At 33.8% G+C, this 19,714-nt stretch overlaps 1 protein-coding gene across 2 annotated transcripts in view; it reads left to right on the top strand.

Moving 5' to 3' along the window:
• Positions 1–19,714, top strand: part of LOC106120170 (mediator of RNA polymerase II transcription subunit 1) — a 181,046-nt gene that overhangs the window by 41,547 nt on the left and 119,785 nt on the right. For both annotated transcript variants that reach the window (XM_013315411.1, XM_013315412.1), the window contains exon 2: positions 6,991–7,046. In XM_013315411.1, the coding sequence (XP_013170865.1) occupies positions 7,029–7,046 (18 nt within the window). In that variant the 5' untranslated portion in view covers positions 6,991–7,028. The remainder of the gene's footprint in view (positions 1–6,990; positions 7,047–19,714) is intronic.

Genomic DNA, 19,714 nt, shown 5'->3' with positions numbered 1-19,714 from the left:
CTGAGATATCCGCGCGGTTAAAACACATAGGAGCTAATTCTCAGAACTACTGAATTAAATATAAAATCCTTATAAAAATCGGTCAATCCGTTTCAGAGGTGTACGGTAACTAACACTGTGACACGAGAATTTTATATATAAGATATATTTTTGTATATATATTATATTTAAATAACAAATCATATAATGTTATACAAGTATTCGTAGAATTAATAATTCCCGAACGCGTTCATATTTCCCAACAAGGGAAATATAACAAATTGTACTCAGAATTGTATACGAGATTTACTTCAACTAAATACATATATTTCGATTCTCGGAAACGATCAAAATGTAATAACAAATATGCGTACACTGGAATAAATACAGTTCGTTAATGTGATCGACGAACCAGTGAACTGGAAATGCATTCAAGATTGGAATTTGTGATTAATACACAAATATTTGTAATAAATATAATTTATTTGTACAAATTGCAAATAACACATGATATACCAATTAATATGTAAACAAAATAAGTGATATTAACACAAATGCGTTCAGTTATGTACTAAGTTTGAAAGAAATGTTTGAAAGAAACCAATTTTACACTACAAATGCGCTTGTTTGCATGTATGTATCGATGGATGTTTGTGTGAAGGTATTTCATGAATGCAACTCATGCTGCATGGATCTCGCTGTAATTTGGCATAGATAATATTTTTTTTAATCCCGCGCTGACGAAGTCTCGGGCGACAGCTATTATTTGATAAGTATCATACGACAATCTTTTTAAGCTACTTGAGTAAGTTTGACTGTTTAGATCCGAATATTTATTTCAATAGATTTTTGGTGTTATTAAATATTTCAATGTAAAGTTCTATGATAATATCGAGGAAGGGAAAAAATCAATTTTATGTGATAAAGATGTAAGACATCTTACAAATATGTATTCAGAAACTTTGTCGAATATAAAAGATGGGGAAACAAGAATCAGGTCAACGTTCCACATCTTCTGGAGACGTCCGACCCGCACGGAAGTTCCGACAATAATGAAGCTCCGGATACGAAGCGCGATATGTCAGCTGCCAGTGTTGTCAACATACCAAATCAAATTTGTTCAAAGAAACTTTCCTTTAACAAGTTCTTTCTCAAGTAGGTTAGAACGAACATGCTGCCAATTTGTTTACATGATTACAAATTAATTATTAAGTTTGTAACACATAACTATACTTTTAATGTTTTGTTTGTTTGAATTTATGAAATGATAATATTTAAAATTAAGACTACACGTTTATTTTACACACGATTCATGGAAGAGTAATGTTTTTATGTTCTTTTCATTGTGATCTGTGGTTCACATAATGTTACATAATATTATGTACAGGTATTTTATTATGTGAAAGCTTATTTAAATAACATTTTATTTATAGCAGCACAAAGGATTCCGTGAAATATTCCAAATTTAATTACGGCTCATTAACGTATGTTGAAAATGTTTCAACGTTTTTTGGGACCTAAAATATATTTAATAATGATGGCTCAAGGTAGCTTTTTCGAGATAATATTAATAAATATTGGATACAATTTAATTTACAGTCGAGGTCATTAATTTCCTACCCACTTCGAATAACGCCAATTTGACGCACACATTTCAATTGGAATCTTGTATTGGAACATATGTAGTGTGAATAGTTTATCCGGACCTGTAAGTGGTGTTGCTATCGCGCTTGGTTCTGACAGAAAATATATAAAACCAAATTATACATAGAAAATGACATAAAACATGTCACAAAAGCTACAACACGATAAGGATCTTATAATACTATTTTGACATTAACCAGGGGGCGCTAGTAAGCTATCAACGTTTAGTTTGAATTGTGCCCAACTTTGTAGGTATATACATACTAAATTATAACTTTTATGGTGTCAGTTTGCTGCATAATGTTTAAACCTAAGTGGGATGCAAATTAAATTCTTTGACTGTTCATTAATTTCGATATGACAGGTATATATTGGCAATTACAGCTAATGGAGTAGACTCGGCCCGAGTGTGAAACGCTAACAAGACTATTCACGATTCGTCGCGCATTGCCGTAGCGGACTTGATTTGTGTGAATTTGGTTCCATTGGACGGTATACGGATGAATTTGAATCTTCACACCTCTATGACTAATTTACTTCGCTGCTCAAAGATTTTCTTAATCTTACGTATATATGTAGAAAGCGATAGGATCATAATTTGTTAATTGACAATTCTTTTGTACCAATTGATACCTACTATTTACTAATATGCATAATACAGGTCACTTCTTTTAACCGTGATGGTCCACGATTAAAATGCCTGTATAAAGATATATGACAACAAAGATAACATCTCTATTTGATAAAAATGACCACAAAAACAATCACTCACCAATCACGAAATAACTTTTTTGTAACTATATTGTGTACTAGCTTTTGCCAGCGATTTCGTTCACGAAGAATTAAAAAAATATAGCCCAATTAATAAATGATAATGTTGCTGTCTAATAGCAAAATAATTTTTGAAATCGTGTCAATAGTTTTGAGTTTCTTCGTTACATACAAAATCCTTCCACTTTATAATATTAGTATAGATATACACGTCTAGATTATATCTTATTACATATTCTGCAATTACTTAATGTCATTTATCGTGACGTCATGAGCAATGGATTCGTGCGCTGATGACCGCGATAGCCCGAAACAAATTGGTCGCAACTGACGACTGTTTACGCGCCGATGCGTACCGTTGACTGCTCCAGCTGTTCTCTGAGGACTTCGAATGCGATAAATATTACTAGCATGATAGTTTTGTTAAGTAAGAGCTAATTTTTGAGATACCATTTACGTCATAATTAAGAAAGATCTTAACCTTTCCATTGCACCATATCAACACTGTATTGTTATTCCTTATTCTCTTTGAAAACGCACAATTACAGAAAATTATAACTGCATCAAATGTAAGATTGTTATCAAAAAACATTTTTTTTCTTACTATCTTACTGATATTATAAATGGGAATGTTTGTATGTATTGAGGCACGGATGAACAGATCAATGTTTGTTCAAGGTATTTCCAGAACGGCTCAATGGATGCCTATGATTTGTCATAGAAGTAGAACATAGGTAGAACACAAAGGCCGAAGACTAAGTTTTTTTACGTCGCGAGAGAGTTTTTAAGAATCGTTGGTACCCAGTTTGTCATAAAGTTCAATCATATTATGTAAATAACAATCTAGCTTGACTCGTAAGTCAGACTGCTAACCAAATACCAGTTTCCATTATCTAATCGTACTATATATATCGCTAATTACGTGCAGATAAACGTAAACATCGAGTTAGCCATTACGTAGACTTGTTAATTAGTAGCGGAAATCTGAGGAGACGTCAAGATTGACGATATTAGATTAACGTTTGTAGTATTGATGTCTCACTAGCACGGGCTAGTCTTCCTATCCAATTACACAAATTAATTAATATGAAGACTGTATGAAATATTACTTTTCCAATAGCCTTATGGTTAAGGGTACGGATTTCCGATCATGAGTTCTGGGGTTCGAATCCCGCCATTCGACTATTGTCGTAAACCATGTTCTAGCACAAGCATACAGCTTAGTTGGAATAGTGCAAGAAATATTAGTAAATTAACAAAAATCTGCTAATATTTTATTCCGAAAAACAACAAGAAGCAGAACTATATTCGATATCTATAGTGATAACATTATATTTGTTAAATAGTCTGTGGTAAAAGAGAATTGTTCGTTATGACATAAGAAAATGCAGCATCCGTTTTAGATGTTGAAATTTTGAAACCATTTTTTACACCATTTTTCATTATTAACCCTTAAATGGACAATGTTGTTTTTAAACAACATACTAAACATCACAGATAAAATTATCTTTATTTTATTTTTTTTGTTAATTTTGACAACTAGTTCTTATTTCTAAAAAAAATAGTAAATTCATGTCTAGATTTTTTTACTCATTTTTCCTAGACAGTAATACATGTCTATTACACAAATATATTTTTTTAAAACGTAAAAAAAAATCGTCCATTTAAGGGTTAACAAAGACTGAAAAAAGAAACTCACTATTGTAATTTAGCATAAGGAATATGTGCAAAAAAGAGTACAGACCAAGACTGTGTTTACGTTGTTTATTTTAATAAAAAAACCTGGACCGTACCAAAGGTTGCAACTTTGGTACGGTTCAGGCTTAACGTTTGTTCCATGCTTATTAACAATCTTGATTAAAAATATATATTTTTTAACTTTCGTCTCATCACTTATTTATTTTGTTAGTAAATCTATTATGTATAACAAAGATCTGATCTTAGGTTTATTACGGGACACTTAGTTCAGTAGAACAAAATTTAAGTAGAGTTTTTCTAGTAAACATGGATGTGCCGAACAATCTCGTAGCGGAGGCTGTCGACTGCGCTCTTTGAACGGAAACACTTTCCGACTCCCGGAAAATTGGGAAATGATATATGCGAGGCGAAAGTAACGTTCGTTATTCTCGCACTGTATAATTCTTGCGTTGACGTAATTTCATTTCTATTTGTATGTCCACCATATTAATATTTCGTTTTAGTATACTTATTTATAGTACAGATTATTTTATTATTTTTTTATTCGTCTGACAAGAAGGTAATGTTTTTTGCGCTTATGTAAGACCGTTTTTATGTGATGTGTGTTTGTATGTATGCGAATTCCATTATCGGCCTAGCCATTAGGCTCGAAAGACTGAACTGTTTTGACGAGTTTTTTTTTTTAAATTTCAGTTTATGTTAGATGTAATTTAAAAATGGAACAAACTTGTAAATTTTCCGTCACTGACTGAACTTATGATACATAATTCGTAATTGAATGTTTTTTTAGTAATAAATAATAAAAGTCGTATAAACTTACTCAGGTAACTTTGGACAGGTTTTTTGTCGAAGTAATTTGTACCAATTATTTATTATTTCAATACAATGTGCGTTAAAAATTCGAGTAAGATTTTTTGTTCCTTTTTCCAAGGGTTTACATAAAGCATTCTTTGAACTGGCTATTGTCGTTCAATACGGGCACATTAATTCAATTTTGTTAATGGCTTTGGCCATTTGCCTCGCGGCTTTGGGTCTTTCTGTCGTTTTGTTGTCGTTGAAAAGAATACCCCGAGACCAAATTGATCTAATGTGATCTGGTCCCTCCAGCGAACTAAAAGTTTTAATTTCATTGTTACAACCTTTTAACAGTTATGTTGTATATAACCTGTTTTTCTCTTTATTTTCCTGTTCTCAAGAGAAAAAGAAATAAAGAAAAACGTTCCTTAACTGTTATTTACTCGTATATATTGTCGATGTTTTGAGTTCCTGTCCTTTATTAGTGTTAGTTATTTATATAAATCTGAATAATTTATGAATAGCAGAGTCCTTCGTCTAATTCTGTTCAAATTTTACAAAAACAATGCCTGTTGTACATTTCCAACAAGGGAAAATTATTTCGCAACATTCTCTATTTCAAATAATATTATAAAGAAACTAATTTTAAGTGCTTGTTCTATATTTCAGAGTAGAAAGATATTGTGACACATATTTAAAACGGTAATATTTTACGAAGGCATTGTCGTTTCTCCATTTTATTAACTTTCACGGAAAGTGATAAAAATGATAGGCGCTGTTTAATAAAGTCACTTGCTTTGTCTTTATTTCTGTATTTACTTTTACCGCTTCTGTCACAATAAAATAAGTATGCCATGATATTCCTACTTATGTAATAACTAAAGAACTTAGTAGACATACAGACATACATATATATTGAAACAGAATTATTGTTATAGTACTTCTAGCAAAGGTATATTTGACGTCTCTCAGACTGCACCAAACCAATAGGAGTCATCTTGATATCCTGATTATACGTACGTACGTACCGATTTGGATGGATGGAAGTATGGATGGATATTTGTTTGAAGGTATCTTCAGGGCGGCTGCATGGATCTCGCTTAAATTTGGCATAGATGTAGAATATAGTCTGTAAGAACACATAGGCTACTAAGTTTTTTTTTAATTTCACGAGGACGGAGTCGTGGGTGACAGCAAGTATTTCATAAAATAATCGAATAAATTTTATGGTATATGTTTTTCCACAAACATTATTTATTAGAAGCCGTACATAAAATCTTAATTCTATAAGAAAGTATGATCCAATTATTCAGCTATCTCATCCACAGAAATATAGTTTTTCTTTTCATTTTTTTTTAATTTACGATTTATTTTTTGACACATTACAACGTTACACAAATTTTAAATTTATTCGCCGACAGCGGTATGAATAATTTGATAAATGTAATGAATTGTGTAGGCGAATGTACAGATGAATTTAGATATTAATAGGAACAGACATGTCAACACACAGCAAACGTAACGCGTCACATGTTCGCTGGGAATAGAACTAATTGCAGTTCTGCGTAACACTTTTCCATTTAAGTATCCGACTGTATGTCTGCATGCTCCTTTACACATCCGACGTTTTCGACTGTCGTTCGATTTTCGGCCGACAGTGTACGGGAGACTTTATTTATTCCCACACGTGCACATATTGTGCTTCGGAATGTCCTACTGATTCAATTTTATTAATGGACTTGGAAGTTTGCCCCACTGACTGTGAACACGACTATTCTCTTCGCGGCGAGACATATTTTAATCCAGTAATCAAATATTCGAGATTAAGTCTTAACACTTGGTGTTAAGGTGCTTTACAGGTTGGGAGAAACGGTAATTTTTTAATGTTCTCTAAGAGGAATCGTCATGGAGGAGACTGCATTGAGTCACATTATGTCAACAAGGCCAATCCGCTTTCAAAAGCATTTGCGATATTGCTTTTGGATTAATTCGTTTTACGATTGACATTAATGTTCAGTGATGTATCCAGCTTTACTTAAAGACAGCTATTCTGAGTTTTAACATGCTTTTAATGTAATTAATGGTTTCGTTTCATTGTTTCAGAATGATGTGGAAGTAGAAACCGCAACATCCATGCCACGATGACTGCTATAAACTCGGTAAGAATAACTTCGTAAATAAAAGATAAATACAAGCAAAAAAAGTAATAACCATAAAATTAAATAAACCCTGTATTCGTATACATATCTTAACTCGTAAAAATGAATGACTAAATACGTCATCTGTGGATCGCGTTTCGTCTAGTAAAGTATTAAAAACTAGCTGTCGCCCGCGACTCCTCACCAATTTTCAACCATATCGGTTAAACCGTTCTTGAGTTATAAATAGTGGAACTGACACGATTTTCTTTTATATAAATATAGAAGATAATGGTTGCATTTAAAAAAAATTCTCTCTTACAATATTAAACGGGAAGTGGTAAATTTCTAGACGTGTGTCCAATTTCGAATGTGATGAAATCTTCAAGTGCAAAATATATAAGCTAAGGGCTAAAAGTGTTTAATTACTGATATAATTGAACATAATTTTTCGTGGATAAATAAATGTAAGTTTCAACCATTGCGTTCATTCAGTGCGTTTAATACGATAGCGATACTTACATTCCATAGTTTCAATACGATATTCTGTAAAACCATCTCTATCAATTATTTAGTCCAGAATGTGCGCCAGTTTCTATCTAGAGCGTGTCTCTATATATAACTGTATATCTACGTAAATACAAAGATGTACGCTTAGAATGCGAATAACGCAGGCGTAACCAATTCAACATAACCCATTATCGTAGATGCGGCGTTATTACGCGTAGTCAGAGCTCGTCTCTCACTCAATCTGCCGTGAGAAGCCGCCTCATTATGTATTTCACTAATTGGCACCATTCCTGTTTAAGCCTCTTGTCACAATTACTCAGCGCAGTGTCGCTTCAAAAAACAGACTGGCATGGAAGCTAACGATGTCGAACGATGCGAATATGGTGGAGGCAGAATTTATTATGTTTTTGGGATATTTTCAACCCTGATTTGCATAGAGTAAACTAGACAAAATTATTGTTGGTAGTGAAAGATTACCAACCTTTAAAAACACATCAAACGGGATTCGACGAGAAGATATAATGTACATGAATAAACAGAGGTGTAAATATTTAAAATGTTAAGTGTAACCAAGATTTTCATAGATAAAATTTAATGTATTGGCTTGCACTGAACTGGACACTTACATTGCTCTGCATAGTAAGTTGACATCGTGATTGCAATAACCAACAGCTTTCCAAGGCTTAGTAATAAAGTATCGTTTGCACGGCACTACTCTTACAACTAGACAGCCTTGATCTGGCAACGACATTGTAGATTTTTTTAATTCATTTATGTTGATACCGTATCGTATCTATTAAGAAATCCCTTAAATTAAGTAGTTACTATTGTTGGTATTGCTTTCAAGAATTAGGTATTTTCTGGTACCGTTAATTTTGCTATTAATACAAATGGATTTTTTGTAGATCAAAATAAATTCACAGGGAATCTCGACTTAACTTTGTAGTCGTAATCGAATCCGACTGTCATAAAAATTCTCCTCAAACTACCGCTCTTTGTTTTATCTTCTCCAGAGTTTTTTTTTTCTTTATCATGAGCCGCCGTTTAGAGCTTAACAGCCAACCATTGAAGCACGTAACTGCGAGTTGGCTCATCACGATTCTCGCAGGTGCCCGTCCAGGATATAAAGACCCCTACTGTTTTATATCCTGCTATCACTTAGTGGGAAATTTTTCACGCGTTAAAAGAACATCGGGTGCCAAATTATACTGGTGGAACGTAATGGCGCTAGCGGGCATGGCTGTCCCGCTATGGACGCCTTCCAAATCACATCGCATTTGAATAGATTCAGTTAGGCAATAGTCGGCTAATGACTTTTATCGATCTCGAATACAGCTCACGTAACGTTGCTGAACAATACTTAATTTAATTATTGTCACGGTCAGACATATTTGTGATAAAATAAAATAAATTCATAACTTTATTTTAATAAAAACGCTTAGGTAAAATTGCATAAATGTTTTTTTACTAAAAATTACACAAAAAGTATCATTGTTTATGAATCATTTTTAGAAGTTGTTTATCGTAACTAGGTTCCTTAGCATTATAATAAATTAAATTACAAAAAAAATGGTTTATGTGGCTTTCCGTTGAAGACGTCTATAAAAATCAAAGTTTATGAAAAAATACAGACGAGGTAATGCATAAAGATAATATTTTATTACAAGGTAATGTTAATAGAATCGTATGTAAGGGATAATAATGCGGTCTTTGTTCCAGTGTTTCGGAAACGTTGACCATTAACGTCACTCAGAACTCTGCGCCCGCCTCGTTTATTCAGAATTTGTAGGGCTGCCAAACGACAATTTAAATAAAACCTTTTTGGATGTTTAAATTTTTAATTTAAAGCGGAAAAAAGTATTGACTGATACATACCTTTTAGTTTAGTTCAGTGTTAATTGTCAGCCTTTTACTTCCAGTAAGTATTTGAAAATTAATACGACTATTATTTAATCTATACTAATATTATAAAGCGGAAGAGCTTGTTTGTTTAAACGCGCTAGTCTCAGGAACTACTTGTCCGTTTTGAAAAAATATTTTTTTTTGTTGGATAGTCCACTTATAGAAAAAAGTTTTAGGTTATGTACGCTGTATTACGCTGCGACCAATAGTTTTTTTTAATCCCGCGCGGACGGAGTCGCTGGCGACAGCTAGTCTATATGATATATCTATAGATAGATGACACTGCAATGACTTCTGCCATTCTGCAAAAAAAGACAGATATGATATTGAAGATGTAACTCAGACAAGCATGTAAATAATGTCGACAATTATTTGTTTTTTATAAAACTTTAACCGAATCAATTAAAATTATAATATTTAAATATTATTTTTCCAATTTTGACAGCCCTATGTAAGAGAAATATCACGTAACCGCACCGATTTCTACGTAATTCACGTTTCTCGTGTCTTTTATTGCATTAGCTTCGAGTCCAGACGTTTTGGAATCGATGACGTGTACATTTAGAGTTTTACGATGAGTTTAATTTTATCTGAGCCGAATTGAAATACATTTGTAGTGAACTCGTGATCAGAAAGCATCGCATTGTTTCGCTCTGGCCGACGCAACGTCAAAAGAAACATGGAATTTCCTGATTACATTTTTATACATAATGGAAATATTTTTACAATGAATTTGATATAGTTTATGATTTACTAGTGTTATTTAAATAGCTCAAATACTGATGCATTTTTCGTATCCTGTTTTCAATTGCTGGGTTAGCTTATAAAGTATTTAGCTCTAGATACGGATATTTATATTTCGCGTGTTTAAATTCCAGTGGAGTTGTTATGCACGATGACTGTTGCTTACAAAGTTGAATGTAGAAAAATAGCGTAATTATTATTTGCAAAAAAACACGACAATTTGTTCGAAATTATATTTAAATTATCTGTAAATAAAATTGCAAAGCAAAGTGAACCTTTGATATCAAAAAAAATTAAATCAATTTTAACGATAATTTTATGTATCATCTAGGCCGTGGCAATAATTATTTACAATGCGGCAATGTGCGGTAACAGTAGCACCACTTCATTTAATAAAATCATTAAGCATTAAAATTTGTATGCGAACAATCTGTTATTTATTTTACATATTTACAATTTTACAATCGTAAATATTTCTGTTCGGAGTCTGATTTATGTGAAGTATTTGATTTATTTTGTTTGGATACATTATAAATGTTTTTAACAGTTGCGTGGCTCTCTAGTGCGTTTACCTGGTCACTGAACCGGTAATGCGTTTAGTTCACCAACAAAGCGAATATCGCTTTAAACGTATATTTAGGTTTATTTGACTGAATTTAAACAAGCAAGCGCCAAAAGGTGAACATTACCCGTGGGTGTTTGTGACGAAACACTTAAAAACATATTGCTGTCTCTGTTTAGTCAACGTTAATGACAGGGATGTCGATATGTTTTATATAGAGATTTCGGTTTCAGAAACCAACTTGTAGTAGTCATTCATTCATACGTTTAATGATTAATTTATATCTTCTTTAACGTTTCCACTTATTGGAAAACAGTGTTTATTATATCAAATCTTAAGGTGCTTTTTAATTAACATTGCATTTTGGGCGGTAGAGTTCTGCTTCTATGTCTTACAAGTACGGTCTGGTATAATGCCACAATTGCTATTAGTTTAACGTGTGAACTAAACTTAAACAAAGCACATTATTTATAAACGTAGTTAGAATTTGAGGTAATACTCTGTATTAAAAATAAATCCGTTTCAAGTATTCCAACAGTTTGACAAGGGACCCGGGTCTCTCCGCGTTCGACTGTCACGGTGAACCGCCCCAAAGAATACCTAATAGCCACCTCCCCCACCGTCCCTGGACCCCTCGTGTCAGCCTCCTTCCGTGCGTCTTTTAAATATTCTCCTTTCGAATAAGTTGCTAGCGGCAACACTTATATACGTCTGTCACATTTCTGACGAGTTAATAAAACAAAGACAAAAGAAAAGTAAAAAAAGGAAGGGAAAAATGAAAAAAATATATTTGATTTCATACAAATTTTATTACTTCACCTCTATATGGAAAACAAATTCGGTATGCAATTAACAAGACGAAAGATATCGGTAATACTTTAAAATCAAATAAAGGTTTTTGCGACCTCCTGTTGTTTAAACAGCTTGACCCAATTTGAAGAGTGATCTTCCAAATAGTATTATTTACCCAAGTTAAAAAGATACAGTTAGATATTATTATTGTTTTCTTTTACACTATCGTTGGATAAAATATGACCAGAATCGCGTCGTTGTATTAACACCTTTCGGTCTTTCAAGACATCGCATGCCCAGAGCTGCAATGAGAATTGCAGAACAGTATGAGTATACGTTGTTTCTCGTAGAATTATTATACATTTATTACTTCAGCTTTACAATGACGTTCAAGAGAGCACTGTTTCACTGTCAGGATACAATTAAAATGGAACAATGATTCATCCATTCCGCAGCAAATATTATACGAAGCGAAGTACACGCGAAGTGGATCGAAGTGAACCGGAAAAGGAAATTAATGAGGAGATTCTAATATTCTAGTACTACAAGTAGTAAAATCCTTTGTAACTGGGTAATAATGGGCATTTTGGTGCTGGAGTGGACGCCGGCGGAAATTTAATCTGACTGAGGGCTCTTTGTTACACGGAATTTTGTCCTTAGATAAATGCCGTTGTCGAGGTAAGACTGAATATTTTAATTTAATTAAAAATTCGAGAGGTGAAACGTTTCTCTCAATTCGCTAATTTGATGGCGTTTGTTATTGCTGTCGTCGCCTTTGTCTTAGTGTTTTTGTTAACGGTACCGTGAAATTGTCCAGTTTCATTTCAGGTTATAGAGAACATAATTTGCACTTTTAATATGATATTCCCCAAAACAAGCGAGTTAACTTGTGATAAACTAAAAAACGCGATTTGCATAAGAAACAAAGATGAAGACGTAATGTTACTTGTTATTCTTTGTAGCAATTATTCAAGGAAAATACCACAAGACAAATGGACTGAGATTTATTTTTAAATCTATTTTACTATGAGGACAGACTTAAAAAGATAAGAATAATCCTAAAAAGGTTTGAAAGATCCATTAAAAAGAATTCAATTGCGTCAACGCAAAAACTACGCAGACTTACGAAAGCCGTTAAATTATATTTTCATCACTTAACTGCCGTACCCAGAGATCTTAAACGGTAATTTATTAAGTATCTTAGTAATTTCTTCATTCTGAATCTACACTAAAAGTCTCCCTTAGCGACGTATTAATGGCGGAAGTAAAATTAATTTAGTTAATGAAAACACGAGGCAATAGTCTCCACGGAATACATAAGCTATTTGGTTAGGGGACTATACAAGATGCGAGACACGGTCCTGGCTACACTCCAACCTGTCTGCTGCCACCCTGGTACCTTTTTGTTTCATACTCTGACGTCACACGAACCTAACGCTTCAGTTATCATGGTTATTGCCAACATTCATTTAAAATTGACACACTGATATAAAGATATCTTAAGAACGAATGTTCGTGTTGTGTCTTTTAATTAAAATAAAGAAAGACGAAACATTTTTATACAACCATAATATTTAACAAGAATTTGCATATACGCACTAGTGCTATCTTTCCTACAGTGAAATATTCCTAAACTTTACAATTTTATTCGAAATTCTACTCCTTATATCATGAATCGAAACCTTACCAAATAGCCACGGAATCTCGGTTGGTTGTTCCGCCCTAAATATAAAGTGGACTTTGAGATGTAAATAAAATTATAATACTTAAAAATATTCGTCATAAGTTTTGAGTATCTTTATTGGCGAAAGAAAACAAAACAATTGCAAACTCGTTTGCAAAGGACCGAGAAAAATTATGAAGAAAATAAGTTGTGATTTGAATTTGTGGCTTGTAAATTGTAAGCTTGACTTCCAACTACAAGACTATAATAGTAAAACGAATATTGGAAAGATACTATACCTGAGTGTTAATGGGCGCTTTAATCGAAAAAAGTGCTATAAAATTTATAGCCTCCTTCAAACGGGTCCTTTTTTAAATTGGTTTCGATATAAATTTTTAATTGATTTAATTTTAACGCTATTGAAAAAGTTTAATTTGCATTTTAGTCAACTTTTTATATTAAGAACTAAATAATTTTTTATATTATTATAGTAAATATTTTAAGCGTAATATATAATCTAAACCAAAGGTTAAAGTTACACATGATAAGTACTTAAAAGGTTTCAACCTTTAGGCAACCCGTCTTGGACAACGGCCAGTGATGTTTACGTTTGGAATTTAGGGTGCGCTTCCACTGACGCCAAAGATGACGTAATTTACAGAAATAGAACAATACGATTACTTGAATTCCAATGCACTGACACTCGAATAACATTTGTGCTTACATAAAAAGACTATCAGGGTATATAGTACGTATGTTTATACTGAACCAATTTGTCTGAAAATTGGTCGGGAGGTAGCTTAGAAGCAACAGACAGACATAAGATACTTTTAATCCCATTTCCATGAGACATGTTTTTTTTAAATTCCGCACTGATGGATTCACAAGCAAAAGCTTGTTAAATAACAAATATAATTAAAATCTACTTGTATTTGCAGTTTTCTCGTTTAACCTTTGTAAGCAACATATATGGCTTGTTGGAAAAAAAAGTGAAATTAACCAAAATTAATTAACGAGAAAAAGAATTGTTGGATATATTATATTATTTCTATATCATATGTGCTTGAGTCGAGTATCATGTTGTAATCTCAAGGGTAACCAGTGGCGTAAAATTATCTGGCTTCTAGGGGCTCTGGTATGGCTTGAATGAAAATATATCGAGAAAAGTACACCCTTATTACATACATTTTTCTCTAGTTTAAACTATTTTATAGAGATAGTTATGTATAATTAGTATGTCATTTTTTTTACATTTTGAAAACATTTTATCTATTCAACCGCGATAACACACCGATAGCGGTTTCTTAGTAGAGGTAGACCTAGGAAAAGGTGAAAGATGACATAATTAAGAAGGGGTGACTGATGTGGCGGTAGATAGATTGATTTGGAGTACGGAAACCTGGAGCACCAACCCCACGTAAGTGGGATAAGGACAGAGAGAAGAAAACGGTAATGATGATGATGATGATAGCGATAATGATGGTGATGATGTTAAGACAAATGTAGATATTTGAATTCTGTTGTAAAGTACATATTTAAAGCTGTACAGGTCTTTCAAACAAAGAGGCGTTGAGATAAATAAAATGTGAAATAATTTCCTCATTTCGTTCACGCAACCACGAGCAAGTCGTCGCGCGTCTTCTGTCTTTTGAAATGAAATTTTCTCGCTCGTATACAGGATTACGAGGCGACTGCAGTTTTAATATATAACATTTATTTGTTCCGATTTCAAATTTGTCTGTCAAATAATTGATCCTTTAAAATTATAATCAATTAAGTTTTACTGTTAGCACCTTTTTTGTTACAAATTAAGTATTTAAGTAGTTTTTTTTTTATATCATAAGGTGGCAAACGAGCGAGCGGCCACCTGTAATCGCTGAAATAGCGAAGTGACCATTGCCCATAGACATACGCAATTGCATATGCGTTGCCTACCTTTAATCTACGGAGGAGAGGATGCACAGAAAGAAAAGATCTTCCCTTCCCATGCATCCTCTCATCCGGAAAGTCCACTTCCACTTCCCATCCTTTCCTCATGAGAAAAAGGGTGGGAAGGGAAAGAGGACTAAATTAGGCCTCCGGGACGCACACTCATCAGACGAAACGCAGAATTGCTTCCACTTCACGCCTGTCTTCTGTGTGGTCGTGGTATTTCACCAGGCGAGCCGGGCCGATTCGTGGAAGATGTTAAAGCGGGCTCTACCACTGTTGTAGTTTGTACTTCTTCATCCCACCTTTTATTTTACTACAAGCTTTTGCCCGCGACTCAGTCCTCACTGAATGAAAAAAACTTAGTAAGTAGCCTATGTGTTCTTCCGGACACATAGGCTACTACATCCATACCAAATTGCATAGAGATGGAGCCGTTCTTGAGATACCTTTTAACAAACATTCATTCATCCGTCCATGTATACATCTTAACATTCGCATTTATTATGTTAATAAGATTTACCAGTACCTTAACATTCCTAATTGTGTTATTAGATCGTATTAATGATAGATCACAACGATACAAATCGCATCCATACTCCATAACGTAGGTGTAATTTCGCTGCACTAAACACTAGTTTGTAAACGGCCGGGATCGCTGCGTTCCGATGCACATTATTTGCTCCAGATTGCATTAAATGCGCTATTGTGCGGTACAAATTTAGATCGTGTAGAGCACAAGTGTGTTAATTGTTAACTTTAATTGCTTATTTGCAGATAAAAGACAAGTTATTTCGTTCATAGAACAATTTCAGTTGTAATTATAGTTCTTATAGTGACTTGCCTTATAATTTTCGAATTTAGAATATGTAGTATCTGTTAGATATTTAAATGGCTTGTAAATTTATTCAAATTTTGGATTCACTATTATAACCTTATTTAACACAAAGGGCGATAGGATTATGTATGTTATTTCTTCGTAAGAATTTAATTTGTGCCGTGTCTCGAGATGATAATTGTAACGAGACACCCACTCCACGACAGTTTGTTATTAAACTGCCAACAGGTGGGGGGTTACAACAGACTGATACAAAATTAATCCAAAAGCAATTTGACAGGATCCTGTCCTAAGCGTAACTTTCGTTTCAATAACAACACTTACCTTGACACCTGAGATGCCTTTGAAAATTAAAAATTTATATTCACAACCTCTATACATATAATAAAGTTGGACTGTTTGTATGTGATACCGAAAAAAAAATATTTCGTAAACATGATGTATTTGTTTTTCTTATAACTTAAAAGTAATTAACAATATAAAAGTTTTGTCTGCTTGACTGTGTGCATGTACGCATTTGTTACAAGTAATTTCCTAACTGCTGGGCCGAATTTGACAGGACTAAGGCAGGAAGGTTGCTAATGTAAGCGAGAATAATATAGGTTACTGTTACCTGGTGATGAAGACGCGGACTAAGATCACTAGTTGGAAGTAAGAACCTATAATTATTGTAGAATTTAAGAAGATAAGCTGTACTGAGATATTTCTTTTAAAGTTCTAAATATAGTTAAGTTATGTTTAATTAGGTCCTTAGGGTCCTTCAAGAAGCGAGCCTATCACCACCTCAAAGGCCGGCAACGCATCTGCGGTTCCTCTGGTATTGCTGATGTCCATGGGCGTCGTTGAACACCTCGGTGTTCCCGCTGCTTGTTTGCCCCCTTCTGTTATAAAAAAAAAAGAATAATTATCGATATATGTTTTTTTTTTATATTTGCTAAAATTAATTTAAGTATGTAACATGCTTGTTTACGGTTATTAAATAATGGACACGTACGTATATGTACATTTATCCTACAAGCTTTTTATGTCAGAGTAAAACTTGAAGTTAAAAAATGATAAGGGTAAATGCTAAGTAATGGTTCGCATCAACCTTAACGCCTACACTACACGAAACGAACCTAATTTCTCATGACAGGCCTGAGCTTGAGGGAAAATGTCAAGGTGTGCTCACAAGGACCTTTTATAAATACGCATCCAGATTGTAGTGTCGTGTACGAAAACTTGTAGATATTAATCCAAATAACTTCCCGTTGGTTTCTAAGACTAAAACCCTGTTTAAAACATATTGTTATCTCTGTTTTGACAAAGATAATGACAGGGATGACGATATCGTCATCCCTGTCAAAATCTTTGTATGAAATATATATTTCATACAAAGATTTTGATCTCAGAAATCAACGATTAGTATTATTTATAGATGCATTTTTGAGATAAAAAAACACGTATGCGACTTTGCTAATCGTAAGGTAAAAACATACGTTGAATTTTTTTTATTAATATGTTAAATGCAAATTTTAATAAATTCATGTAAATTTAAAATGCTTTTAGTTCGATTAAATTCGGAAAGGAGAATTGTAGTGTCGTCCGTGAAAATTTATTGAATCCCCCGCTAGGTGGCGATAGGAAGCGATCACTACCGCACCGGCTGCAATGTTACCTTGCACGGAAATTTTAAAAAATTCACACCACTAGAGAAATTCAAGTCCTATTCAATGCATTTTTATACCGCACTAGTGAATTAAATCATTTATTATGGACAATCTACGAAATTATATTACAAACGAAATAAAATATTTATTTTCCGGAAAATTATTTGGAAAAAACAACGCTAAGATGAAAAGAATGATAGCTTATTTATATAGTTATACTTTTTACTTACAAGCATTACTATTTATTTTACTAAATATTGCCACGAAATTATTGTTACATTTAGTGGTCTAAGACTAGATTATATTTGTGCAAAATATCTTTGATATTGTCGGTAAACTTGTCGTTTTGCTCAATCAGATGTCAAACTGGTGACAAAGGGGCAAAGACGAGCGGTCGTAATTAATGAAAGTACGGACAGTTAATGATCGTGGCCGCCAGCACTTTGTACCCCCCTCCTCCTCCCCTACATAGCACTGACACGATTTGGAAATGACATTGCTATATGAACAATTAAAGGATAACGTCGTTTTTATTCGTGATTTAAAAAAATAGGGAAGCAAGAGAGGTGTGTCAGAACCACGCTTAATAAAGGTCCATGGTCTCTGCCTACCCCTCTGGGTTAGAGGCGAGCGTTATATTGTTGTTATTGTATACAATCTTATAAATAGCATAATGCAAAGAAGACGTATTGGAAATCAAGTGTACAGTTTTTTTCTTTTTAATTCTAATAATTGAATCCAATTAAAGTTACATCTGTTAAAGTGTAATTTTTAGCGAAATTTCTTGCCTGATACCGCCACGTTGTAGAACCTGTGATACCTCGTTAGTAGGATGAATTATTGAAAATATGCAGGACGTTCCAAAGATTTCTTTGAAGCAAGTTAAATTAGCTAGGAAAGTAAAGAACCCGTTCAGAATAAATCTAACTATAAAGATAAACTTTTTATATTTACCCGATGTCAAAATTTCCTCTTTTATTTAATGCTTACTTAGAAAACATTTTTTTTTATATTTTCATACTACTCATACTACACCAAGGGATTTAAGTAACTCATCATTATCATCATCAGCTCCCCCACTGAGGGGAGGCTACCCTAAGTTAGGGGTGACTAGGCCATAGTCAACCACGCTTGCTAGGGCCTGCAGATTACAAGTCAAGTGCTTAAACCCCTGAGCCACCGACGCACACGTCTTTAAGTAACTAATCTGTATACTAAATAATACACTAGAGTTGAAAATTTTATACCAATAAATGGGTTTAATCAAAGGGCTAAGTTTACCTCATATAATATTTCCACGACGTCCCAATATGTGATTATATTTACCACTCAACAGCAAACTTGCAATAGGATCGGTCCGGGTCAATGATTCAATACTCGAACGTGTGCAGTACTCGAAACTTGGTCTATAAAGGCTCGCAGATATGTTGTGACTCAAGATATTTCTCCGTTAACAAGCAAAGTTTCACCCTCCCGTATCCATAAAGACTTGGCCGCTAGTTGTTTGTCCCGCGGTTGGGTATATGCCAAGTTTGACGTTTTTATACGGTACAAGTAAGATATATACTTAATTTGAAAAGGAGATTTTTTTTTAATTTTTCAAATGTTTTATTGAAAAGCACAAGCTGTGTGATCAAATGTATGTACTGATACTTAAAAAAAGTCATACGTCTTCTTTTATGTCCTTTGTATTCTAAAATCTTAATTCTTACTTGTTAATGTTATAAATACGAATGTTTGGATGTTTGTTTGTTCAATCACTCCGCTACAGACCGCTGAGGTGAAAGGACGTGTCCGCTCGCCTCACTTCTGTCGCACCGCCCAACAATTCGTTGAGCAATCCGCACCTGCGCGCGCCGTAAAAGGTGCCGCCATCCTTTGTTCGCGAGCCGATTGTGTTGGTGTAATTTTTATTGCGCCCGTCATTTGACAAGCGATAATCCTAGTTTCGAGGTAGAACGTCGTCATTTCTTTGTTCCTTAGGGAACTATTTATTGCACCGCCACCTGGCAAGCAATTATCTAGTTTCTTATTAATAACATAGCAACGTCTATTGTTTCCGACTTCGGGAACTGCGTGAAAGGAATTGTGAAGTGCAGT

The sequence above is a fragment of the Papilio xuthus genome, unplaced genomic scaffold, assembly GCF_000836235.2.
Source record: "Papilio xuthus unplaced genomic scaffold, Pxut_1.1 DF826961.1, whole genome shotgun sequence".
NCBI classification, from domain to species: Eukaryota; Metazoa; Arthropoda; class Insecta; order Lepidoptera; family Papilionidae; genus Papilio; species Papilio xuthus.
Note: the sequence above shows the minus strand (reverse complement) of the source record. Positions and strands in the feature narration are given on the sequence as shown.